Source organism: Leucopleurus acutus (assembly GCF_964270905.1).
Source record: "Leucopleurus acutus genome assembly, chromosome: 11".
Classification (NCBI taxonomy): Eukaryota; Metazoa; Chordata; class Mammalia; order Artiodactyla; family Delphinidae; genus Leucopleurus; species Leucopleurus acutus.
This window is the reverse complement of record NC_139152.1, coordinates 79,167,085-79,194,470: the sequence shown is the minus strand read 5'-3', so window position 1 is coordinate 79,194,470 and position 27,386 is coordinate 79,167,085. Positions and strand designations below refer to the sequence as shown.

The 27,386-nt window shown below is 48.1% G+C and overlaps 1 protein-coding gene across 1 annotated transcript in view; it reads right to left on the bottom strand.

The window, feature by feature from the left end:
* The window catches only part of ELK3 (ETS transcription factor ELK3), a 67,496-nt gene that overhangs the window by 21,505 nt on the left and 18,605 nt on the right, over positions 1–27,386 (bottom strand). Inside the window, exon 2 of the mRNA XM_082851021.1 lies at positions 15,842–16,050. Within this exon, the coding sequence (XP_082707147.1) occupies positions 15,842–16,048 (207 nt within the window). The 5' untranslated portion in view covers positions 16,049–16,050. The remainder of the gene's footprint in view (positions 1–15,841; positions 16,051–27,386) is intronic.

Genomic DNA, 27,386 nt, shown 5'->3' with positions numbered 1-27,386 from the left:
GTGTGTACCTGGCAGCTGAACTGACAGCCCCTTCGTACCCGACTTCCAGGGCAGACCCCAGGAGTGTATTGGGGGCACGTGTGTTTGAAGATCTCTCTGTAGCCTCCAAAGGGAGGTTTCCCTGCAAGGGTTTGGCCTATGAGGGGCTTGCTGAGAAAACGCACAATACAGGGGAATAACATCAGGTAGTATTTGCGGACTATTATCTATCAGGCTGTGTACTAAGAACTTGACCACCTTCAAGTCATTTAATCCTCTGAAAGATTGGAGTTGTTATTATCCCCATTTTAGAGATGGGCAAACTGAGGCTCAGAGAGTATAGATCACCCCCAATCACGAGTGTGTACTTGGGCAGTCTGACTCCAGAGCACTTGGCCACAACGGAAGGTGACACAAGACTCGGGCTGACACAGCCCAGGACACGAGAGCACTTGGGGATGGGCTCTTATTATGAAAAGTGACAAGGATATTGAGAAGAAGCCTGGTTTTTCCACCCCTTCCTCCCAGACTCACACATATTTGTTGTTTACGGTTGCCTGGTAACCTGACAAACGCTGTCTGTGTCCAGTTGGGCCGAGTTGACTCTCAAGCACAGTTTCAGGGCAACAGTTGCACACATCTTCCCTCCACATGTGGAGGACCAGCCTCTGTTCGTAATTTCCCATCAAATGTGTATTCACAACCAGGGTGGACTTCTGACCCGGCATTCCGTGTGAGGTTATAGGCGGCAAGGACGGGACCAACTTCAGCGACGGGGGAAAGCAACATCCACCCAACGCACCCCAAGCGGCAGTTCCAGCAGAAGTGGAAGCTCGGGTCCCCAAACCACTCCCTCCATTACCACTGCCCAGTGGGCGTTTTAAGACTGCTGGAGCCTACAGGGCAAGCAGTCCATCTGGGGCAGGACTGTGGCCGCCTTGTGCAAAGGAACCCTTCCTGACGCTCCAGCTGCCTCTGGTCCCATGAGAGTCTCTCTAGGTTATTTCACCCTAACAAAACAGACAGTGCTGAGAGAGTGGGTCCTGTTTCCACTTCCCTCAGTGTCGCCTGCTGCCCTGACGGGTTCCAGGCTTACACATAGGTGTGTCCATGGGTGTGTTTAAATATGTATACATTACACCTAACTCTGCCTTCTCCTGCCAAGGAAGAAGATGGAGCTTGTGTAAATAATCCCATACAGTGGAGAACTCAGACATATGTCTATTAAGTATTATGGTTTAAAAAAAATTACAGTGCAGGGTAATGAAGAGATGCTTGTGGAATTGAATTTACCGTCTTAATTTTGATGTTATGAAGGATACCATTAAGTTCGCTCCATGTTTATTGAATGAATGACTCTCATTGTGGAGAGAACTGACTGAGGCAGGAAGCCAGAGGCTTCACCCCATGACAGACAATTTTCCACGGCTAATTCCCAGGCTGGTTAAAGCTCCACGGGCTGCATCCCATACGTACACTTTCGCATCTGCTTTCTTGCTGGCATTTTGAAGTGGAAAACTCCCAGACAGACGCTGGGGGCTAATGCAAACCTCCACAGCCTCACACCTTCTGTGAGAGCTTAATAAACTGTAATTCCACGTATCCCGGCAAATATCTGTTGCCTCTGTCGGCTCTGGCCTGGCACCCCAATTTTTTTTTTTTTTTTGCGGTACGCGGGCCTCTCACTGTCACGGCCTCTCCCATTGCGGAGCACAGGCTCCGGACGCGCAGGCTCAGCGGCCATGGCTCACGGGCCCAGCCGCTCCGCGGCGTGTGGGATCTCCCCAGACCGGGGCACGAACCCGCGTCCCCTGCACTGGCAGGCGGACTCCCAACCGCTGCGCCACCAGGGAAGCCCCACCCCGATTCTGATGTAAGGTCATGCTTGGGGCTTTCCTGTGCTCGGACCTCTTTCCCCAGCTCTCATTCCTTCCCGGTGCTGCCCTTCCCTCGGGGGTTGTTCCTGACCCCAGGAGGAGCCGGACCAGCTGTGGGTTACCCATCAGTAGGGCTGCGGCTCCCTTCATCCTCCACCATTTCAGGGCTCCCAGAAACTGCAGGACCCCTGCCCCCACCACCCCCGATTTCACAACTTTCCTATCGTGTTCTCGAAACTGAGAGATGTCTGCGGCTCACGACAGACAGCCCATCCTTTTCTGAACCCAACACTGGCAGCAGGGCTGGGTACAGAGGACAGAGTGGTGGATCTTTGCATAAATTCCCGCTTGACCTGGCCACCAGGGCTGCCACTGGGATGACAAGGAGCGGTTCCAGAGTCACGGCCTGAGGTCAAAGGCCACCCCTGTCTCTTATCAGTCGTCTCCTCATCTATAAAATGAGGGGACCGACCTCCCATCCACCTTGCGGGACTGACTGTGTAATCCACGTAACGCTTAGCAGAATGCCTGCGACAGCCACACGTGATAGGCCCACAGTATATATCAGCTCTTAGCATTATTATTTTTACACTCCCATGGAAGCAAAACCGAAACAAAATGTAAAAACCACCCTCTATCAGCTGTAAGGACAACTGAAGAGTCCAAATTAAGCCTCTTAGAAGGCTGTACTTATTCCCACGGGTCTGGGTGACCAGTTGGGTCGTCCGGCAGACAGAAACACACCTGGTTTACACATCTCGACCAAGGAGGGGAAACATGATGTTCTATTTAGTTGGGTTAAGACAAGAAGTAGACGCGAGGCTTCAGTCCGTCATGCCTCGTGTGGCCAGCACTTGACATCCACTGTGAAGAAAACCTCACACACGCCAATTGATTCAGGACTGGGGGGAAGAGAGGCCCTCCCGCAGAGAGCAGCAGACGCGAGCAACTGGGGAGTCCAAGCGTCCTGCTCAGAAGGCCCCAGCAGCTTCAGCCGAGATGCCGCACGTCCAGCCTGACAACTGGTGCAAACACTAACCAGACACCCCAGCCAATCTCGTTGTTCTCTGATGCCTCTCAGAACAGGAAATGCACTGCCCAGGCTGGAGGGAGCAGCCCAGATCCATGGCGTCTGCTGTGGCTGCGGCCCTCGGGGAGGGTGATGCAGGCAGCTGGCCCTGGGCGCCTGTCACCGAGATCCTGGGGCGGGGAAGTGGGAAGGATTTACTTGGGGGACTTTCGTCTGGCTGGGGTAGATAGCCTACCTGAAAGGAACCCGTGGCCAGAAAGGGCAAGAGAAAGAAGCAGGCATTTGCGAGGGTCTGTCACGTGGTGTACGTGCACTGCCTGGCAAGATGGGCACTGTGATCCCTTTTTTTTTTTAAATTTAATTTTATTTTTTGGCTGCATTGGGTCTTTGTTGCTGTGTACGGGCGGGGGCTACTCTTTGTTGCAGTGTGTGGGCTTCTCATTGTGGTGGCTTCTCTTTGTTGCAGAGCACAGGCTCTAGGCACACGGGCTGCAGTAGTTGTGGCACGCGGGCTCTAGAGCACAGGCTCAGTAGTCATGGCACACGGGCTTAGCTGCTCTGCGGCATGTGGGATCTTCCTGGACCAGGGCTCGAACCCATGTCCCCTGCATTGGCAGGCGGATTCTCAACCACTGCGCCACCAGGGAAGTCCCTGTGATCCCATTTTTAAGATGAAAAAGTCGAGGCTCTTGGTTGGAAGTGAGGTTATACCCAATTTCCCAGCCCACAGGGGTGGGTTCAATATTGGGTGAGCCTTACGACAGAATTCCACAGAGGTCTTTTAGAGGACAATACATCATTAACATTTCCCCATGTCTTTAAATTAAAATTAGGGGGAAAAGCAGCATGCCTGGGAGGCTTCCATTATTTTAGTGAAATCATTTTACATGTATCAAATAAAAGGAGAAAAATTAACTTTGAAAGGTGTATAATAAAATTTGACAGAGGTAGGATTACCACTGATTTGCAAATTTGTTTTTGCTTATCTGCATTTTTCACATTAAAAAAATTATGTTTCATATGTTCTGCTTGTCAAATTAAGAGAAGGAAAGCAGGCTCTGAAAAGCTTAGGCACCCAAGATCACGTAGCTTGTCGCTGGAGGAGCTGAAGTTGGAACCCAATTCTACCCAGAGCCAAGACCAAAGCCTTCTGTGTTCCACCACCACACCCTCTCCCAGAAAGCAGCTGAGCTGGCTGAGAGGCTGCTGCTTAAGCCAGGCTGCCAGGACCACGGGCTCTGCATTCCAGAGGAATCTCGGGGTAACTGCGGCGAGCCTGGGAAAACCAGCTCCATGCTCAGGAAGCTAGGGCACTTCTAGCTCCTCCTGAGGAAGGCCGGCCTTCCTCAGCTGTTCTTTAACCCCACTAGAGCTGCCTCTGCCCACCTGCAGGGCAGAGGAGGTGCCTGCTTTGATGGGACACCCTACTTGAGGCACCGGGGACCCAACGGTCCCACCACAGCAGGATGGACATCAGAAGCCCACCTCTAAGTGGGTGACACCCAAGGGTGACAGGAAAATAACGGGAAGCTGATGTCCACATACAGGGCCTGGTTACGGCCCCCGCCGAGCAGCGGAAGGGCTTGGAGGGAGCATGGAGGGTGATGGGCAACCCCTCCCAGTATCCACAGGCCTGAGCAGAGCTGCTCACACTAAGAGACAGGCCCAGGGCCTTGACGGGCCAGAGGTGAAGTGCGACCAGCACTGGGATGAACGGACGCGGGTTTGAATCCCAGCTTCATTACTTCCTATGACCTTGAAAAGGTATTGAACTTCTCCATGCTTCGGTGTGCTCACCTCAATTCAATGAGTTGGAAACACATTTAATATGAAATGTTGATATTCTCAAAGCAACATTTTTACATGAATTTAGGAAAATGAATTTTAAACAATCTTCAAAACACGATAAAGGATGGTGGTGTCTTTGAAAAACATACAAACGAAGTTAAGAAGGGACAGGAGATGTATTAGTTGCTTTCCCCAAATTAGATATTTAGTTTATTCCTAAAAGGGAAATCAAAATATCTCCTAGGGCAGTTTTTTCTAAAAGGCCAGTGTATGTCAGTGCCTCACTCAGAGAAGTCCTCAAAACACGAGCTCTCACCCAGTGGAATTTCACCTACAAGCAATGATCTAATTGAATAGCATCCTCATTATATCACACTGTCTTCTCGTTTTATTCTGCCTTCAAGGAATCAAAATTCCTTATATGGGCACTTTGGTTTACAGTTACAGAAGGCTTATGCAGCATCTCATGTAAGCCTCACAACACTCTGAAACCCATTTCACAGATAAGGGAGCCGGGGCTCCAAGCTGGGTTCACAACCTAGTAAGTAGCAAAGCTGAGGCTCCAGGCCCCCGGCTTCGCAGCCAACACCCTGTGTTCAGCTCCTTGTTTTGGGTTCCCGTCCAGACCATGATCTGACTCATTCTTTCCCGACACAGAACCTAACTGTCCTCTCTCCAAAGTCAGAACAAGGACTCACTGTAGGAGTCATGCTCCGAGTTCCTCCTCCATAACACGCAAACATTCTTTCAACAAACACTGAAGATGCGTTTGTGTGGAAAGCTCCTTGCTGGGCTCTGAGGAACAGCAAGGGAAGGGAATCTGGCCTCTGGCCTCATCCTCTAAGTGTCTGATGGCTGCTTGCATGGCAGTGGCAGGCCCTGCCTCTTCTCGTCCCTGCCACCTGAACCCGAGGGGACGCAGAGGTTGGCTGGCTGTACTGGGCTCTGCTAGGAATCTGCTGTGGGCAGGCTCGCCTCCCAACGGCGGCCGTAGAGCAGCTATGAAAGGGCTCCTGCGACCCACCCATAAGTCTGAGCTCCCTCCCCCGGGGCAGTCCTTCTCCTTGGTCCTGAGTTGAATGGCACTCCCTCCACCCAAAAGCCACACCCACCCTCAAATGAGACCTTATCTGGAAATAGGGTCTTTGCACATGTAATCAGCTAAGGATGTCAGGATGGAATCACCCTGGAGTTGGGGTGGGCACTAAATTAAATGACTGATGTCCCTACAAGAAAAGGAAAAATCCAGAGAGACACACGGGACGAAGGCCATGGGAAGACTGGGGCAGAGATTGGCAGGTGCAGCTATAGGTCAAGGAACCAGGGATTTCCGGGAGCCACCAGAAGATGGAAAAGGCAACGAAGGATGTTCCCCTGCAGCCTTCAGAGGGAGCACGGCCCTGCTGAAACCTCGATTTCAGACTTCTGGCCTTCAGATCTTTTAGAGAATGAATGTCTGTTGTTTTGAGCCACCAACGTGCGTGCTAATTTGTTACGGCAGCCCTAGGAAACTCCTTCCCCTTTCTCAACGTCTCTGTCCATCGGGGCAGGGAGGCCTGGCCTCTCCTTTCCAGAGCTTGGCCTGCCTTCACGCCGTCACATTGCTGAGGGCACTGGGTCCAGCGCAGCCTGGGCCGTCCTGGGTCTAGAGCTGAAGTTTGGAGTGCGCACATTCGCACACACGCGCGATCACACCCAGCCCCACTTCCAACTTCTAAGAATAACGTGCTGCCAATAAAGGGCTCCAACTCTGTCTTGGAATTGGCCGACTCCCGGGGGAGGTTTCCTTGTGGTTTGGGTTGAGATCTCTATTCTCTGGCACTGTAAAGCTGCAGGGCCAACCGTCCTTCCAAATTCTCTCCTGGCCTGGAGCGAAGGGCTCCTCTCCCTGCTGCCCGGGGGCGCCCACCCCACCCGAGAGGCCCAGACTGCATGATGTTAAGGGCATTTTCCCACCCGCTCTGGGCCCGCGGCTGCTTCTCACTGGATGGGGAGTCTTGTCTCCCCCTGGCTCCCTTTCAACACTCAAGGGTATTTTTATTAAAGGCCTCTGGAATGTTAATAAAATGTAAAACTGCTCCCCTACTTCCCCTGCGGGTGGGGCAGTTGCAGGGGGAGCAGTCGGGACGGGGCCAGATGGTGAAGGGACTTTGGAGCCTTTCCTGGAGGCTGCAGGGAGCCGGGCAGGTGCACAGGCGGAGGGGTGCCGTGCTCCAATCCGGCTCTCTTTAGGAAGTGTCGTCTGGATGCAAAGGAAGGGCAGGGTGTTCTGGGGCCTCCAGAACTACCACCTCACGTTTTCAGTACTTTTTCCCATTATCATCTCCAACAACAAGCACTGGAAGCTGGACCCCTCTGCCTGCCTGCCCTGGGGCAGTAATCCGCAATATGAGGAATGTGGGATTCAAGCCTGAGTTCCTGGCTCTGCAGCTGTGTGACCCTCCAGCTTCGCAGCCCTGAGCGTGGGCCTTGGGGTCAAGACTCCGAGGCAGAAAGCTCTGCTGCTCACCGGCTGCTTCATCTTGAACCTGTGAGTTAACCTCTCTGAGACTCAGTATCCCCACCTCTAAAATGGGCCCACTGCCAACAGAGACGACAGGCAGTTCACGTGTTAGGGAACGAGTCTCTAAATGTAAAAATATCTGCCACAGGGCCTGGCTCAAGACAGATGCTCCGTACATGTGAGCTTCCCCTCCTTCTGTCACAGATTTGGGGTAGGAACTGAGATAAACTGTTGCTGGAGCCCAGGCAGGAGATGGAGAGGAGGCCACTCAGAGGAGCAGCTGGGCCTGGTGGGTGGATGGTGGGTGGCGGGCAGTATGCTGCGAACGTCAGGGATTTTGTCAGTTTGTCTACACAGCCACTAAATTTTCCTGCAGCTAGAAGCCCAGAAGCGGGAAGGTTCATGCTGGCAAACTGGTGTGGGCTTGGGTAACGGCCTGACGTAGGGGATTCAGCCGGGCTGCCAAGCACAGCAGCCTCATCAACACGGCGCTGAAGTTATTCCCAAGACTCTGGGTGTTTCTTAGCAACGGCCCTATTTGGGGGAACACTGAGTGCCACAAGGAAGCTGGCTTGGAAGCTTGTGCAAGACAGGCGACACCCCCAATCAACACGCAGGGTCCCCCCTGCAGCCTGGCTGCCTCATGCCAGCTGCTCTCTCCCGGGGCAATGTGGCCGGGCTGGAATCCCTCCACGAGGCCAGCAGCTACCCCACAGGTCTCCAGGCTGCATCCAGGACCAAAAGCTTGCAGAGAGGCCCTGATTAACCCCTCGGCCCCGAGGCAAAGCCCAGTTGCCATCTGTTGTACTCCAAACCATCCAAGCAGCTGACGGGACGCAAAAGAAAAAAAGACACCCAACAAAACACGCCGGGCCCTCGACACTCAGACCCGGGGCTGAGCACAGAGGGCGCCTTTGAGATACAAAAGACCCCCGAATGGAGTCCAGGATAGACGGGTCTCCTGTGGCATTCTGCAGCCAACCAAGGTGTTCTAGAAAGTTCCAGGATATAAATGCTCGCTGGACTTTTGTTCTTTCCCCACTCTGACAGACGATACATCATATTATCTTCACAAAATTTATTTGGGGGAATTAAAGAGTTCTGCCAGGGCCAGTTGAGCTCAGACATGTACCATTAACACGAACATTTTCCTGTCGTGATTGCACACCCAATTTAAAATGGATTATCCAATTAAGTTAAGAAGGTGATGCGTTCCGCTTCCAGGAGTATGTTGCCAATGACTCTGTCTTGCCTGTTCTCCCCTAAAACCCTTCCAATTAAGTAAAGACCGCTCGGCACATCGTGAGGATAAGTCGGGAGGTTGCTGTGGTGACAGGAGGATTTTTCATCCTATCACCATTTCAATCTCCCGATGAGAAGGGAGCTGGCAAAGCTTTCAGCCTCCCCCCTGGGATGAATGTTCACCGCCAACAACAACAAGGACAAAAGCTCTGTTGGACAGAAAAGGATGAAGGATTGTGTAAGCTTCCAGGTCTCCTTCGGCAGCAACACAGAGAGTCATGGCTTGGGCTCCCCTGAGCAGAAGTCAGTTGGCCGGTGTTCGCAAGAGGCAGACGCCACCATTTCCCTTCTCTCCCCCTCCCCCTCGGGCAGTTCTAGAGCGGGGCGTGCAGGCCCGATGCTGAAGGTGTGACAGCACCCACTCAGCCCGCAGAGAGCAATCGATCTGTGCTAACCAGACAAAAAGATCAGGGCTGTGGGGTCGGACTGTGGCACCATCAATGTCACGAAGAGTAAGAGGAGACAGAGATCTGTATTTCTAAAATGCAAACCTGACCACGGCACTCTCTCGCCACCTGTAGCGGCTTCTCCATTGCCCTTGACATCAGGTTCCAACTCTTTAGCACGATACTCTCCACCCTCATCCCCCGCTCACTCTTCCAACCTCGTCCCTCCCTCATTCCCTAAATAAACACTCAAACTCTTTCACACCTCCTGGCCTTTGCACATGCTGTTCCCTTTCTCAGTAAATCCGTTCCCAACTTTTGGCAGCCTGGTAAATGCATTCTTATTCCTCAAGACCCGGGTCAGATGTCTTGACCTCTGGTAACTTTGTCTCTGCCTTTACTTCTCTCCGCATCTCTCCTGGAAGATAGATGCTGGAATCATGGCCAAGCCAGCGCTTTACAAGATGTCGCTATTATAATTGGTTTGCACGTTTGTCTCCCCAGCCAGCTGCTAAGCCACTCACGGGGAGGTGGTATGTTTTCAAAGGAATGACTGAACCACAGAAGAATAGGCAGAGGTGAGAGAAAGGGGCCATGTCACCTGGAGACGGATGTACAGGAGTATCTCAGAGATACTGCAGGCTCGGTTCCAGATCACTGCAACAAAGCGACTATCCAATAAAGCAACTACTGCAGTAAAGTGAGACACAAAGTTTTTGGTTCCACAGTACATATAAACGTTATGTTTACACTGTACTGTAGTCTATTAAGTGTGCAAGAGCATTAGATCTAAAAAAAGAGTACATACGTTAATTAAAAAATACTTTATTGATAAAAAAATGCTAACCACCATGTGAGCCTTCAGCAAGTCAACCTTTTTGAAATAGTAACATCGAAGATCACTGATCACAGATCACAGTAACAAACAAAATACTAATGAAAAACTTTGAAATCCTGTGAGAATTACAACTTGCTCCACACACAGTTGCCACAAAGTTTCAATTTGTAAAAAATGCAGTATCTGCAAAGCGCAATAAAACAAGGTATGCCTGCATAATTAAAAACCACCCAGAAGCTGTTCAAGAAGAGAATAAGTGCTGTGAATCCCAGCCGTCCCCCATGCTCGTCACACTTGGGCCAATGGGTGTGGGCAGGCGGCAGGGCCAGTGATGGCTGTGCGCTGGGTACAGAGCCCTTTCTTCCCCACCCCAGGACAAGAGATTTAAAACCCAAGTCTGCTTGAGGTTATTAAGAGTTGTTAAGGTTTTTAATAAATAAAATCTCTGCAAGAGATCCTTATTATTACATCAGGCTGTAAAAGTACCTTCTGGAAGACTCAGTCTAAAACTAAGAAGAGAAGAAAGCTCTACCCCACGGGAGCCGCCAGAACTACCGTGAACCAGCGCATCTCTGAAGGCTTACAGCAAGACTGAGGGAAACAAGCTGGCAGAAGGTGACGGTGAAATACCCAGGCACGAACTAAATGTTCCCTTTAGGTCTCTGTCAGCTCTGGTTTCTGCCCTTCATGGGCTCAGACACAGGTGTCCTCCCATTACCTGCATGTCTCCAAGCTGAACAGGGGCCTCCAGTCCATGTCTGAAGAATAAAATATGCTGCGTCCTGGTCTGGGCATCACTCCTTTCTTGGAGTTCAAGTTGGTTCTGCCCAGTCGCCTCTTCAAAGCTCTGAGAGGGGCAGCAGGTCGTTGGCAGTGCCTGGCTGCAAAACCCGACCTCCCCAGCCTTCCCTCACTCATGGGAAATTGGCAATCCACAGAAACGCAGGTGGGGTAAGGAGCCTCAGGGACCACCACCAGACCTTAGCCATTGCTAATCCAGGGTTGGAGCCATCGGGGTCGGTCGGCTTTTCTCCCGGTCTATGTCATGTATTTAAATTAATTTGCTGAGCAGGGAACCGCTGAATTGCTAGACTCTGAAACCCTCTAAGGCAAGACTCATCTGCTTGACTTTTGCTTCCACCCCAGGGGACCCAGCACAGCGCCTGTGGCCCACAGTGGGTACACTGTGACGTGCCTGTCATAGAGTCTCATTTCACACCTGCGGTTGACTCTAGCTGCTGTCCATGTCACGGGGAGCAGTGTTCCTTTAGGATTCGTTGAATCCAAAGCTCTCCCTTGGTGTGTAATTTTGAAAATCTAAATGTAAGTCCAGGAGTGTCAGAAATATATATACATTTTTATGGGTTGAAGTGTGTTCCCCCAAAAAGGTAGGGTGAAACCCTAGTCCCAGTACCTGTGAATGTGACCTCGCAGATGTGAGTTAAGATGAGGTCATGAGCGTGAACTGCAATTCAATAGACCTAGCGTCCTTTTAAGAGGGAAATTTGGACACAAAGACACACAGGGACCACCATGGGATGGCAGAGGCAGAGATCGGAGCTACAAGCCAACGAACACCAAAGGATTGACGACGACCACCAAAGCTGGGAAGAGGCAAGGAAGGATTCTACCCAGAGTCTCAGAAGGAATGTGGCCCTGCGGACACCTTGATTTCAACTTCTAGCCTCCAGAACTGTGAGAGAATAAACTTCTGTTGTTTTAAGCCTCCCACTTTGTGGTAATGTTCCAGCAGCCCTAGATAATTAATACAGTACAATAACCCAGAGGCAGTAAGTTTTTGTTGTTTAACACCTATTTAGCGTCGGCTTTCATGACAGAAGTGATTTGAATTTGGGTGGCGGCCACTTCATTATGTTATCCGTTTGCTCATTCATTTGCTTCCAGTATTTACTGAGCACCTAATACGTGCCAGACCCTGTGCACAGTACCAGAGTGACGAAAGTGGCTAAGCCAGGAGCCCACGGTGAAGACGGCTTTGTAAGGATGACGGCCATAGACACGACGGTACCGCCAGGCAGTTAGGTCTTGCAAACGCGGATATCAGAATTGACGGGCATTTGCTACGTGTCCTTACCAGGTGCTGAGCGCCTCACGCACATGGTCACACGTACTCCTCACACAATCCCACGGAGGAAGGTGCTATTTGGTGCCCACTCCCCCATCGGGGATCTGAGACTCAGGGAAGGAGGCACAGCAGGACTTTACCCTGGACAGCACTGACCGCAAAGGGAGGTGTTTGATTCAGAGGGGGCAGGAAGTGTCATTTAAACATGAAAGCAACTTTGAAAGTTGAATTTTCAAAAGAGCCAAAATAGATATCATTAAAAAGCACCACAAAGCACTCCTGAGTGCCCACAAGTGAGAAGAGCCATAACATCCGGGATCTGACGCCCCTCCCTGTGTGTAGGATGCTGGCACAAAGGTCCTAACTTTCTTCTTGGTACCTGCCTGAATTTTTCAAATTAGCGATAAGGAAACTATCCTCTGTTATTACTCTGGCTAACACGTGCAGCACTTAACGTGTTTGGGCACTGTTCTCAGCCCTGACCACGTGTTAACTCAGCTAATCCGCACCGTAACCCTCTGACTAGACTCTACTCTTATACCCGTTTTATAGAAAAGGAAGCTGAGACCAGGAGAGATGAGGCAAAGCACTCACAGTCATGGAGCTGGATTCAAATCCCGACTATGCAGCCCAGAGTTCCTGCTATTATCATAGTTATCACTGTGATAACCTGCCCCTCGGAGGAGAGGGAGGGATGTTTTAAGGAACAATGATTAAAGCACCTCAGCCCCAACCTGATACCATTAGCCCACACATTGTTCTCTGACGCCTTCTGCAAAGTTTTGCACACATTTTCCACTTTTTTTTTTCTCTGCCCATTTCTAAATATTCTGGAATGAGCTAAAAATATGACATATAACATACAAAAATAATGATATCCTCATGCCTACCTACTCTGGCAGGAAATGTCCCTATTAGGACAGACCAAGGGATGTGCAATTTCAGCCAACAGTGAAGAGATGATAGCAAGCCGAAAAGAGGAAACACAACAGGGACAAAGACGCAGCTGTCAAGGTAGGGAGTCGCTGAATTTATGCCACGCACGCGCAGAGCACTCTGGCTAAGTGTCAAAGGGAGGGGGAGGGGCGGAAGGGGGAAAGAGGGGTGGGGGACGGGAGAGAAGGGGACTGAAGATGACACCGAAAGGCAGACAGGGTCACAGGAGGGCTGGGTGACCGCGAGAAGCACGTGCAGTGCAGGATGGGGCACAGCAAGGGGTGCCCATGTGGCCAGGGGCTCCACAATCACAAAGACCTTCCTCGAATCTGTCTCTCCAGTGAGAGACCAAACCATTTAAGACTGGCGTTTTTGTGAGTCAAAAACGATCAGATAGGGCTTCCCTGGTGGCGCAGCGGTTGAGAGTCCGCCTGCCAATGCAGGGGACACAGGCTCGAGCCCTGGTCTGGGAAGATCCCACATGCCGCGGAGCAACTAGGCCCGTGAGCCACAACTGCTGAGCCTGCGCGTCCGGAGCCTGTGCTCCGCAGCAAGAGAGGCCGCGACAGTGAGAGGCCCGCGCACCGCGATGAAGAGTGGCCCCCGCTCGCCGCAACTGGAGAAAGCCCTCGCACAGAAACGAAGAGCCGACACAGCCACAAATAAATAAATAAATAAATTTAAAGCAAACAAACAAACACGATCAGATATTGGCAATTTCACACTATTCAACTTACACACACAGTCCCTGAGCAATGCTGGCAAAACTGAGAACAGTAAGTGCCCGCCACAGAGTGCGGCGCGACGTTTAGCCTTCCGCCACCATTCCTCCTCCTCCCTTTCTCCCCGCTTCTGTCCGTCCTCTCCCCTCGCTCTCGCCCGACTCCTCTCTTCTCCTTCATCCTCCTTCCCCCTCTTCTTTTCACGTACAACTACATTCGGCGTGTAATGACCACTCCTACTCATCACTTGGCAAGGTTTCATGAGAAAGATTCAAACGGCCGCGTGTACGTGCATGCGTACAGTGTACACGTTTCCAAGGAAGGACGAAGGGTGTCTTCTCCTGGTGGCCAAGCCTGCACGACACCCTGGACAAGAGCCACTCCTGCCCTGTCAGGGCCAGCTGGCTGCACGAAGGTCACGTGGCCGGACCTTAGCTCAGCCCCAGCAGAAGAGGAAAGGGACACCTGGGGTGAGCAGGCCATACTGGCCACTTGGACCTGGGGCTTCACAGTAAATACAAGTCTCTAAGGTTGCGATACTCTTTGTGCTGCCTGACTGCCTACCTGGAACTCAGGTATTCAGAGGCAAAGGAAATGAACAGCACAGAAGGCAGTGCGCAGGCCTCTGGCCAGGAATGTGGGCATCCTGGCTCTACCACTTCCTGGCTGCAGGAGCTTGGGCAAGGTTTCCATCAAACGCCCCTACGTTCTTATCTGTAAAAGGAGGAGATGCCAGCAGGACTGTCTCAGGGGGCTGTGATAGTTTAAAGGAGACCAGGGGTAGGGAGTGCTCGGCACACAGTCCCTTAGACACAGAAAGTACCAAAACATGGGGGGTGATCGAAGGCTCTGAAACTGCTTTCCCTCGAGATTTTCAACACCTGCCCAAGGGAGATCAGATGTAGTCTGAACAGCACAGCTTTGCCTGTCTTTTGGGGAGTCATCTTCAGCCCATGATCCCTCTTTGTGCTGAAGATACACAATCCTCAGCCCCCAATGCCTGGGCCACGTGAAAAGGTGAAACCGAGTCACAGACACCAAATTCCTTTTCTGTGACACCCTGATTGAAAACAATAAAATTCCTTTTTTTTTTTTTTTTTTTCGGTCAGTCTCAAAGCCATGCTCTTAGGCACCTTGCCAGCCAGCAAGATGACTGTTTTCCTTCAGAGGGCCCCAATTCCCATTGTGTAAACTTAGAACCTGGGGGAAAAAAGTGCAAAGCAATAAACCATCTGCGAGGCTTTCAGACAGTACAATTTGTGAGAAGTGCTTTCACATCTTGGTAAGACGCTGCATTAAGCCAGCATTAATTAATCGCTACATTAAAGAGAAGCACCTTTAACATTTCAATGACAATCGCGCGCAGTTACGATCGACAAAGGAGCACTTTATAATTAATGATGCTCCCACTTCCTGCAATGTGCAATCCTCTGTCTTGAATTCCGAAGAGGTTGGCAGGAGGGAGGCACCAAACATAGATCAGGAGCTAATATTTAAATCCTTTTTTAATTCACCTTGCAACAAGAAGAGTAAAACCAGAACAAATGCTTATACTTATCAGGACTCCAAATCTTTATGTCTATGAGGCTAAACATTCAGCAACAACAGATCAACACAGAAATGGTCAACAGTGACAGGCCTGAAATGATTATCCCTAAAGAGCAATAATGTTGCCCTCCCAGGCACATCAACTGCTTTTCCAGAAATGTACTACTACTCACCCCAACAGTCCTGGCTTTGGAAACTATGCTGTGTTATCATTAACAAAGCACTCTGACTTATCTCTGTGACTTAAAAATGAGAATGGTTTTTCTTTTAATTAGGGAAGTTTCCCACGAAGTCGCGATCCCCAGGTACCAGGCATTGTTCTAAGTGCTTAACGTGTGTTGGCTTGTTTAGTTCTTCTCGGCAATCCTGAACCCACGCTGTCACGAGCCCCATTTTATACGTGAGGATAGCGGGTGCCCAAATGTTCAATAAACTGTCCCAGGTGCCATCCCCCCGACTCCTGCAAAGCCTGTTTGAGTGAATCACAAACCGGACAGACTTTCTAGATTGTCACATACATTCTGTCACTCAAGCAACTACCCACGAGGGAGGCCCCAGAACCTTCCCGCATCTAATTTCTGTTGTTATTAGCAAAATCCTGCAGCAACACTGAAGAAGGTGCAGAGGGAACAAAATTTGACCCACGATAACACCTTAAGGGCTTCCAGGAAAAAGAAAAAAAAAATCCCTATGGTATAGTTCTTCTTATAAAACAACAGCAACAAAACCCACATAAATTGCCTCTATTTGCCAATAGCGTTGCGGTACCCTACTTTCCACTTCCATGGATGGATCGTGAAGGTGGCTCCCGCCCCGTGACAGCCTCCCGTAAGGGCAAGGGCTTACCTTGTCATAATAGTATCGCAGGGCTCTGCTCAGCTTGTCGTAGTTCATGTTTGTTTTGTTTTTCCGGAGTCCCCACAGCTTGGCCACTTCTTCTGCTTTGAGGAGCTTGAATTCACCATCGTTGGAGGTCCAGCAGATCAGGTGCTCATGTTTCTGGTCCAGCAGCAACTGCAACAGGAACTGCCACAGCGTGATTGCACTCTCCATACCTGAGGAGGGAGGGGCCGTGTCAGTGCAGGTGCCAGGTCTGGGGGGATCGGGGGCTCAGGGCGGGCACCTCAGCACCTCCCCCTGCCCCCAGTGAACCTAATCGAAAGTTGCTTTCATTTCCATCCCAACAGGCCACTCTGAATCAGGTGCCTTCTGGCTGCATTTCTGTAAAGAGCCACAATTCAGAAACACAGGGAAGCCCTGTGACCTTCGTATGCGCCACACACATCCCGGCAGGTAACGGGGTTGCGTTGAGAATAATGTGAAAAAATGATTAATGAACTGCCCATTCCTAGAATCAGTCCTCACACAAACTATCCCCCACGTTAATCGTTGTTAATGCCCGCGATGATTAACATGTTCCCGCCCATCCTATCAACTCCTTTGCTGCTCAGCCTCTAGGCCATTATTTGTGCGAAACACTGGACCCCGTGATAAGTGCATTTACGTGGGGCCTGGGGTACTTCCATCAGTGTGACCGCACGGGGAGCTTCGTGAGGAAGGGACTTTGTTGGATTGCTCTTTGTATTCCCAGCACTCTGATAACCCAGCCCAATGCCCGAGTGCAGCGTGCGCCTGACTGATACATGTTTACAGACCTGAGGAATGGGTCACTGCCACTTGAAGAGTCGTTCTCTTTCCCAGGCACTTGTCATGTGGCAGATAAAAGCCCCATCTGTCACAAGCACAGACATGGGAAAAGCATTTTTTTCTCCACTGTGAGAGGAAAGCCTATAAAACCTTATCTTTTTCCCTTGACTCTGGTGTGGACTTTGTAGGTGCCGTTCCTTCTGCCTAAAATGCTGTTCCCTAGCTTTGGAGCCTGGTGAACTCCTACTCATCCATCATGACCCAGTTTATACGGGACCTTCTTGAGGAAATTTTTCCCCACTCTCCCAGGCAGTTACCAACTTCAGACATCTGAGGACTTTCATGGCAATGGGTACCGATTCTAAAAATAACAACAACAACAACAGTAATAGCAACCGTTTGTCTTATCAACATTCGTACATAAGGAAAGAAGAGGCAGTTGGGCTGGCCTCAAGAGCTTCACCGCAGATCGACTGTCATGACTGGACATGTGAAGTGCCCTGGGTTTTGATCTGGGAAAAATGGGGGTAAGATCCTAGTGCTGGGCTGAGGGAGCCAGGGATGACCAGAGGGTGGAAAATTGCCTTCTGGCACAGATGGAAGCTTCAAAGGCCAGTTGTGAGGTGGGGACAAAGCCAGAGAGAACTTGGATCATCCCCTATTACTGCAAGGAGGAAACTCTGAAGCCCCACGAGGTAGCCAGGGGGACGGGAACAAGGGAGCAGTGAGAAAGATGCACGCCTCTGGGAGACCCGGAAGCCAGGACAACAGCCTTAGGGAATCTTATTTGTACCAATATTTTTGTCAACTCCACACCTCTCCTGCATTTCTCTTAGAGGGGCAGCTTACAGACTGACAAATCATTTTTCTTCCTTTCCACATGGGGATGGATGTGAAAATACCTAGCCCTCCAATAAGTCTTCATTTCCTTATTTCCTTTCACATGTTTCGCCAAAAGAATACATTTTATTGTTTCCCTGAGCCATGTGGGTTTCTCAGTTAAAGGGAAGCAGATTAGGAATGTTCTTCAAACACCCACAGGGTACTTTATTTATGGCTCTTTAAAGGAGATATTCTCTACAGAAATCAATCTTCACCACAATGGCCACTCAGTCTGTAAGACAGTAAGTCATTTCATTGTTAGATCAAAACCGCCTTTGCATCTCACGAGTCTCGTAAGCACAACGGCGGTGGCGCTGCATCCGCAGCAGCCTGCCAGCTCCAGCTCCTCATATGAGCTTCCTATTATTTGAGGACAAGCCACAACTTTCTTCTCATATTGGCACTAAGAATTGTTAACAGTTGTCTCAAACTCTTCGGCGTGTTCTCGGCTAAACACTTCAGACAGTAAGCTTTCAAAGATCTTTAAAATGTTAAAGGGCAGAAGGCTGCCAGTGGGTTTAGAGGTCTGGACAGAAAGGATTTCTGGGTCTGTGGCTCAGATGCCAGGTAGGATAGTGGTCGGCCACCTGCACCTCCCCCACCTGTAATTGACGCGAGCCATCCTGTTCCAGATGGGACAGGAGGACAACGTAAACACCTGCATCTGTGTTACACTTAGTGCTTCTACCAACCAGGACTCGTCAGAGCTTCTTGTGCTTCCTGGAATCCCTTTCCTTGGCGTTCCAAGCCCGTGTATCAGAGCCATGTGCCTTGGGCATAAATGATGAGGACCTGTATGGCAGACTGAATAAATGTTCTCCATTCTTCACCCCTTCTCCCTTTCAAGTGACCATGAAGCAGTGCCCCAGAGCGGGTGGAGTACTTTCTTCCCATCCCACTGAAATTTGGGCTTGGCCACGTGATTTGATTTAGCCAATAGAATGATGAGTAGAAATGACAATGTGCCAATTCTCAGCTGAGGTCTAAGAGGCTTCCCATGTTTGCACTTTTCCTCTTGTGCTCCTGTTACTGCTGTGAAGTAGCTGCCCAAAAATGAAAGGCGCGCAGAGCCAACCTGAGCTCAACCCAAAGCCTGGAGCCAAGTCCCACAACACACAGTCTGAAGCAGCATCCCTGAGGTTAACCAATGAGGAAAACAAATACTGCTGTTTGCCAGGGACTCCCGGGGCTGTTTGTTACGCGGCACCATTGTAGCAAGAGTTGACAATTACAGTGCCCGACATCTTGGTCTAAAATAATCCTCTCTTTGCTGGAGTGCAATATCTTTACACTGTAAACTTACATTCACAATCATGAGGTGTGTCTAGACACGAGAAAGCATGCTATGCAGGGGGATTGCCCGATCACATCTTTACTCAGAGGGTTATGAGTGGGCCACAAAAATGACCACGGGTGCTGTGGCCACAGCCTACGGCAAAGGCAGAGGGAGGAAAGAGGGAAAGAAAAGGGAGACATAAAAGAGTAGAAAGTGAAAAGGCAGAGGAGCAAATGGCGGGGATGTGGACCCCCTCATTAGGGCCCTCCCAGATGTCTGGAATAAATGAACTGGGCTGAGGGGAGGCACGAGCTGAGAACTAGCAGTCACAGAGCTGCCCCAACAAACTCAGAGCTTTGGTGAGGCTGGGTGGGCTGAGGAACAACCCCTCTGCCCCCTTACTCTCCCACACCAAGGTGTCAGAGCCAGGCTACGGCTGCGGACGGGAGGATCCGTCAGAGGGTGGATGTGAGTAACAGGGCTGACTGAGGCATCAAGCCACCTCTGCCTAAAGCACGTCAAGCCCGGTGCTGAGGGCCTCGTTCTCCTTTTCCAGCTCTTCGGCCACTCCTCCACCCTGGTGGGTCCACCAGTTTCAATGGGTGTGCAGTCACACCAATCTTTACTGTTAGAAATCCAGCCACACATTACTCAGAGACGAGTCTCAAAAATATTTCCCTGTGAGCGTACTGCATCTACAAACATCTGTCACCCCCTTCTACACTCGGCAGAAGTCATTCTGGGAGACAGGGGGCCCCCAGGGTGGCTCTGGATGCCCCCATCCTCTCTGTGATGGAAACGGGCAAGTGTACGTGGGGGAGTGGGGACACGGGGAGGGAGGGAAACAGGAGGGCGGAGGGGGGATGGGTCACCAGCTGACGTCACCGCTGTGGTTCCTGCCATCACTGTTTCTTTGATTTTAGTTCCCACCTTAACTTATTTTAACTATGATTAAGTTTCATCATTTACACAGTTGTCTTCACATACAATCACGCTTCACGTTCTGTGACACATCTCTGCCAGCTACAAACTTTGCCCCCTCCCGGACGTTGGCAAAGGAAAAGAGTCTAACATCGTGACTGGGGAATACAGTCTCCCCCGTAACCACCAACACATATTAGCAAATTCATCCAAATGAAGATTTCTCTCACCAGAAAGAAAAATTAAGTGTTTTTTTTAAAATAATTAAGTCCTCGATGCTTAGAATCCTTAATAAAGTCCTATATCTTAACATGTGGGTACAATCAAGTCCAAGTTATCTGGCTGCCATCATAAGGAATGTGTGTAATTCAGACAACATCCTGTGGCTCTTATTAAATAAAAAGTTCAAGAAAGTGTTGATACTTGAGATTTATGTTTGATATGTTATTATACAAACCGGGGTCTGCTTTAAGTTAAAATATTTCATCAGCCTAGCCTCACTGAGCCGATTTCCCACAAATCTCCACTTAAAATACATAGAATATATAAAAGAAATGCTATTCATCAAAAAAATTTTCCCAAATCAAATTTTTGGCTACCTAGAAAATGCTGCTTTTTTTTCCCCAGACCTTACTTTGAATGGATGAAATTTTATCAGGTATTGTAATGCCATTCTTTTTTTTTTTTTTTTTTTAGAGTTGATAAAATTTAATTTTCAATATGAACACATGATCCTTTGAAATCTTAAAATCTCATGAAATGATACGATAGCTGCAAAACCATCAACTGATGATTTTTAAATTATTTTTCATTTCATAGAAAGCACATGATTCTATTTTTTTTCATTTTTTTGATTGACTGATTCTTTAAATTCTATAGTGCTTGTAATGCCATTCTTAATGCAAAATCAAACTCTGCACGTTTACATTGAGGAGGATCCACTTCTAAAGCATCACTGCTCTCACAGGAAGAGGTGTCCTTCCGCATTAGACACTTTCTGCGCCCCGCTGACGGCACCCTCAATCCCGCGGCCTGCTGTGGATGGTCTCTCTCTCACCACTTCTGTTGGAACTAACCCAAGACCGCAGTCACAGCAGCGGGCAACACCTCATCCAGGCCTCTCCAGAGAACAGAGCTACCTGCTATTTGCCCCAACTGTTCCTTTTCTTTTGTAATTTATAGCCTAGATCTTGCCGCTGTGGAGCACAGTTAGATCATTTTAAACAGTTTGTCAAATCTGAATAATACACACACCTCTTTTTTTTTTTTTTTTGCGGTACGCGGGCCTCTCACTGTTGTGGCCTCTCCCGTTGCGGAGCACAGGCTCCGGACGCGCAGGCTCAGCGGACATGGCTCACGGGCCCAGCCGCTCCGCGGCATGTGGGATCCTCCCGGACCGGGGCACGAACCCGTGTCCCCTGCATCGGCAGGCGGACTCTCAACCACTGAGCCACCAGGGAAGCCACACACACCTCCTTTTAAAGGAGCAAGAGGTATGCGTATTATGTTCCCATGTTGACAAATCATTTTCACTAATTTTTTTTATTATAGTCTCCCTTCAATATAAAGAAGAAAAATGGATATAAACACCTCAAGGTTTATAGTTCCTATACAGCCAGATAAAATTCACAAATAAAATAAGACTGCTCCCACCCTATTCGAATTAACAATCAATTTTGTATATGACACACGATGTTTTGTTGAAAGGCGACCAACAGAAAGGTTATGGCAATGTAAGTTATTTTGAGTAAGATGTGTTTATATGATTATACCCTACAAAGAGGAGAGAGACCCAATTCTCTCTTCACTTTTTTCAATTTTTTTTTGAGTGTCCATTTCATGCCAAGACACCCTCTGGGTGTTTGGGACACATCAGAGAACAAAGGAGATGAAGACCTCTGTCCTCATGGAGCTTACATTCCAAAGGGAGAAGACAGGCCATAAACAACAAACATATGACTATTAAAATACATAGTATGTTGGAAGAATAGTGTTATGGGGAAATGCAACCAGAGCAGGATAAGGGGGTGGGGAGCCTGGGGTGTATGAGCAGAAGGTCATGAAAGGCCTCACTGAGAAACTAAGAGTTGAGAAATAACTGTTAAAAAATAATTTTCAAAATGGGTGAAATCATGGCTCTCCTACAGATATAAAATGAAGACATGTTAAAGATTTTATTTCACTCATTAGTCAAGCAGGAACTTGGCAGATGTGCTAACGAGTTCAAAAAAGAATCTGAATAATAAAGGCATTTATAAATTAGGAATATTGAAATGAATGCACAAATAGGGGTGAGAGAGGAATCAACTGAACACTATAAGATAGAACAGAATTTGCATATCTATAGACAATAATTATTTTGCTATCAGTTATCTATAATTAACAGGATTATAAAACAGCTTCCATAAAACCAGAATCACATCATCCAAAGGGGTTTTTCTCTAGAGACTAGATAATGCAGTTTTTCATGGAAGCACAATTATTTTCTACAGCTTGCAGCAGGCGAGAGGGTGAACCACTTCTGTCTACTTGGAAGGTTACATAATGGGTAAAGCAGATTCAGAGCCAGACTCTCTGGGTTCAAATGCAAGTACCAGTACTGTCTGCCTGTGGGACTTTGGGTAAGTTACTTAACCCTTCTGTGCCTCAATAACCCCATAAGGAAAATGGGGATGATGATAATAAAAGTATCTCCTTTACAGGGTGGTTACAAGGATTACATGAGTTACTAAGAATGCACTTGAACTACACCTGGTACATAATAAGTGTTATTCAAATATTTACTATTATTTTTTAAGCAACAGGGAAACCTCTGCATAGAACACGTTGTGAGGACACGTGGCCTTCACCTAGCTCAAAGGCATCATCTAGCTACTGTATCCACCTTGGTTCCTTGTTCATTAGGCAGCGACTCCAATACAGGCACTGAAATCCAAGGGAGAATGTTCAGCTATTTGGTGACTATTCTTTATAAGGTGACCTGGAATACATTTATGTGAGGTTTTTTTTTAAAGACTATCATCAAAAAATGAAAGAATATTACCAGATATACACTACTATATATAAAATAAATAACAAAGACCTACTGTATAACACAGGGAACTATATTCAATATCTTGTAATATGTAAATTGATGCAGCCACTATGGAGAACAGTATGGAGGTTCCTTAAAAAACTACAAATAGAACTACCATATGACCCAGCAATCCCACTACTGGGCATATACCCAGAGAAAACCATAATTCAAAAAGAGTCATGTACCACAATGTTCACTGCAGCTCTATTTACAATAGCCGGGAAATGGAAGCAACCTAAGTGGCCATCGACAGATGAATGGATAAAGAAGATGTGGCACATATATACAATGGAATATTCCTCAGCCATAAAAAGAAATGAAACTGAGTTATTTGTAGTGAGGTGGATGGACCTAGAGTCTGTCATACAGAGTGAAGTAAGTCAGAAAGAGAAAAACAAATACCGTATGCTAACACATATGTATGGAATCTAAAAAAAAGGTTCTGAAGAACCTAGGGGCAGGACAGGAATAAAGACGCAGACGTAGAGAATGGACTTGAGGACACGGGGAGGGGTAAGGGTAAGCTGGGATGAAGTGAGAGGGTGGCATGGACATATATACACTACCAAATGGAAAATAGCTAGTGGGAAGCAGCCACATAGCACAGGGAGATCAGCTCGGTGCTTTGTGACCACCTAGAGGGGTGGGATAGGGAGGGTGGGAGGGAGACGCAAGAGGGAGGAGATATGGGGACAAATGTATATGTATAGCTGATTCACTTTGTTGTACAGCAGAAACACACCACTGTAAAGCAATTATACTCCAATAAAGATGTTAAAAAATATATCTTGTAATAACCTACAATGGGAAAGAATCTGAAAAAGAATAAATATATATATATAACTGAATCACTTTGCTGTACACCTGAAACTAACACAACATTGTTAATCAACTATACTTCAATTTTTTAAAAAATGAAAGAACAGATTTTTAAAAAAATTCTGGCAGAAAACTCAGATCCCTGATTACATATTTGCTGCCTTCAGCTTAAGAAACACTGGTTTAAAATACTTAGCCCGAGGCCTCCAAGCTGTTGTGGCTCCAGCAAAGATGGCCCTCGAGTGCTCACACTTCCCTTGGAGCTAGTTCTGTCCCCATCTATCTTGTGCCCCTGGAGCGGGGAAGGGAGTCAAGTAGATGAGAACTGTTGGGTCAGAAAGAAGAAAGAGAAGTGTTCTAAAATGACAACCCAAGGGATAGCCATGACAACATTGCTTATGAAGATGGAGCCCACCTGGGTCCATTCCCTGGGCTGGTCATGGTGGAGGTGGTCCAAGTGTAGAGCTTGTCCACTGGCACAGAGCTCGAGGGACACTTAGGCAGACTCCGAGCGGTTACTTTCCACCCTCGTTCTGTGTTTTCAACTCCTTGTTTTTAAAGAATGCAAATAGTATCATTGATTCATCCTTTAATTTATGGATGGAGGTTCAAAGAAAAGGATGCTATAGACTGTATATACTGATTACTCTCATCATCGCTGGTGCACCTCTTGGCCCATATGAGAGCCGTCAGGCCACGTGGCCCTATCACAGCCTTGGCATCTCCCTCGGGTCAAGGGTACCAGCCACCAATGCTCTGGGCACGCTAACTAGCTAAAGCCAGGCAGACTTCCACTGAGGGTGGTGGTGGGGAGCTGAACACCCTCCACTCCTCAGGAGCAGAAACAGGGCCAACGCTCGTGAAACAGGGTGGGAACAGTGAAATGCAGTCACCATCCTCGTGCTAAGTCAGGTGCCTCAAACAATAAGTACAAAGTGCAGGACAGACAAGATCAAAAGGTCCTCCCAAATGGACATAATTTACACTCACACATTCATGTGAACACACTCATCTCAGGGGTCCTTACAGCACTTTATCATAGTCTGTCCTCCAGTGTTATCATTCATTCATTAATCTGTCTGTTCCGATTATAAGAGCCTTCTCTTGGTTTTCTCTGTACATGTTGGGTATTATCTATTAAGCCTTTACCATATACCAAGCACTTTGCATTATCTCACTGAATTCCCACAACAGCCCTCTGAGTTAAATAAAATTACTGTTTCCTCCTTGCAGATGAGGAAATTGAGGCCCAACTGTGGACGAGCACAGTCTACTCTCTGTGTGGCCAACATCAGTGCAAACTGTTGGTCACCAGTCCATGATAAGTTAAGTATAGGAATTGAGAGTAAATATTTAGAGACTTCACTGCCATTTGTCATTGTCACCACATCCAAGTATGTGATCAGTAGGCTTGTCTGGTCAGCACAAACTATGGAATAGTCAGAAACATGAAGAAGGACAATGCTAAAATGTGTGATGTTCAAGGTTAGTTTTTCAACTGTAACCCCAAAGTGTATACAAATCTAGAATTCATGGGTTTCATTAAAAGATGATTTAACTGTATTACGTTACAGGATAAACTGTTGGAACTGGCAACTAATGAAGGAATGAAGATGGAGTTTAAAATTCAGCAAACTTGCTGCATTTTAGATGAAAGTTAAAAAACGAATATCCTGAGTTTGCCGAAATGGGTTTAAAAATCTCTTCTTTCTGTCTGGTCAACATACCTCTGTGAGACGGGCTTCTCTCAAGTGTAATTAAAACAAAACACAGAAACAGTTTCTATACCTCGTCTCCTGAAAGTAGCACTGTTTATCCAACCTAGATTAATTAGTCAACCTAAACACTTTCCTACATGAAAAGCGAAGTATTCATAAATATGGTGTTTGCTTAAAGTGTGCTTATAGGCATTTAATACAGGGACTCTCTATTTCACTTATGACTTTTTCCTTTGGCTAAAATTACAGAACGACAAAAGTTATCAGTATGAATAGTGATCTTCTATATAACTGCCTTTATATGCATTTTCATTGAATATGTAGCTTTTATTTATTTATTTATTTTTGCGGTATGCGGGCCTCACTGTTGTGGCCTCTCCCATTGCGGAGCACAGGCTCCAGACGCGCAGGCTCAGCGGCTATGGCTCACGGGCCCAGCCGCTCCGTGGCATGTGGGATCCTCCCGGACCGGGGCACGAACCCGTGTCTCCCCAGTCGTCAGGCTGCGCCACCAGGGAAGCCCCGAATATGTAGCTTTTTGTAATTATTTCCCCAATTATGTTTATTCTTATTTATTGAAATATAATCTTACGTCTGCCTGATCTATAATAAAAACTGGGGGCTTGTATTTTGGTATCTTTGTTTTTAATTTTATTTTCCTAGCAATTTATTTTTATGGTATCCAAAATTATCAGTCCACAATGTACTGGAAATTTAAAACACTGATCCTTCTCCACAGATGGTTCGAAAAGCACTGCTCTTGAATGTTGACTCCGTGAGTCCCAAACTTTGTTTTGCTTGCTGATGCAGCCCTAACTCTTAGATCACTGCCGGGTCATAGTAGGTGCTCAAGAAACATCTGTCGAATAAATGAATGAATAAAACTGAGGTTAGTATAGGCCACAGCCCATGCCCTTAGCCACTCTGTTATACCGCCTCCTACCAAGGGTATAGAGGTCACATCAGGATCAGGATTAGGGTCAGACTAGCTAGAGAAGGCTTTCTAGAAGAGTCAGCTTGAGCACAGCCTTAAACAAAAGGTGAGGAAAATTTGAAAAGGGTGAGAGGATTTGATCAAACCCTCTCCTTCAAAAGCTGAAAGCTAGAGTTACGGAACTGCTGCTGTCCAGAGAGCAGGCCCAGAATTTCTCCCCTTTCCTTGCTAACATTTAGCTTCTGTTGGGTCCTAAAAACCAGGTTCTGGTACAGATTTACAATTCACTGAGTTGTGTCCTCAGGAGTGAGTCTTGGGTAGGAGAGCATTTGAGGTTCTGCAGGCCAGAAGGCAAGAGAAGAATATTCTCCCACCTTAAAAAAGAAAAGGGTGAGAGGACAGAGGCAGATGTTCCCCGCAGTGGGCAGGGCAGGGGTGGGGGGCAGCAATGGCAAAGGCGAAAGCAAGGCTCAGTGTAGGGGCCTGGATGAAACGGCTCTGCGATCTACCCAGAGACAACCTCCAGCTTGTGCCTGAAAAACAAAGGCCACCCTAGACGCACAGAGAACAAACTAGTAGCTACCAGGAGGGAGGGGGAAGCGGGGAAGGACAAGATACGGGTACAAACTACTGTGCATAAAATAAATAAGCGTGGGGCAGAGACAAGATGGCAAAGTAGAAGGACGTGAGCACACCCCCCTCACGAAAACACCAAAATCACAACTAACTGCTGAACAACCATCGACAGAATAAATAAGCTACAAGGAACAGCACAGGGAATATAGCCAATGTTTTATAATAACTATAAATGGAGTTTATAATATAATAGCCAATGTTTTATAATAACTATAAATGGGGTTTAATCTATAAAATTTGGAATCACTCTGTTGTACACTGGAAACTAATATTGTAAATCAACTCTACCTCAATTAAAACAACAACGACGACTAAGTCCAGAGGTTATTGTGCTGCTTCAAAATCCACCAAGCCTCCAGCAGCGGCCAGGCTGCCAGGAGAGTTAGCCCTGCCCCATGACCGCCAGCATCACCACCTTGTCACCCTGCAGCCAGGAGGGCTCCCAGTGAAGCTGATGGTAGATCCTAATGCCCCAGGGACCA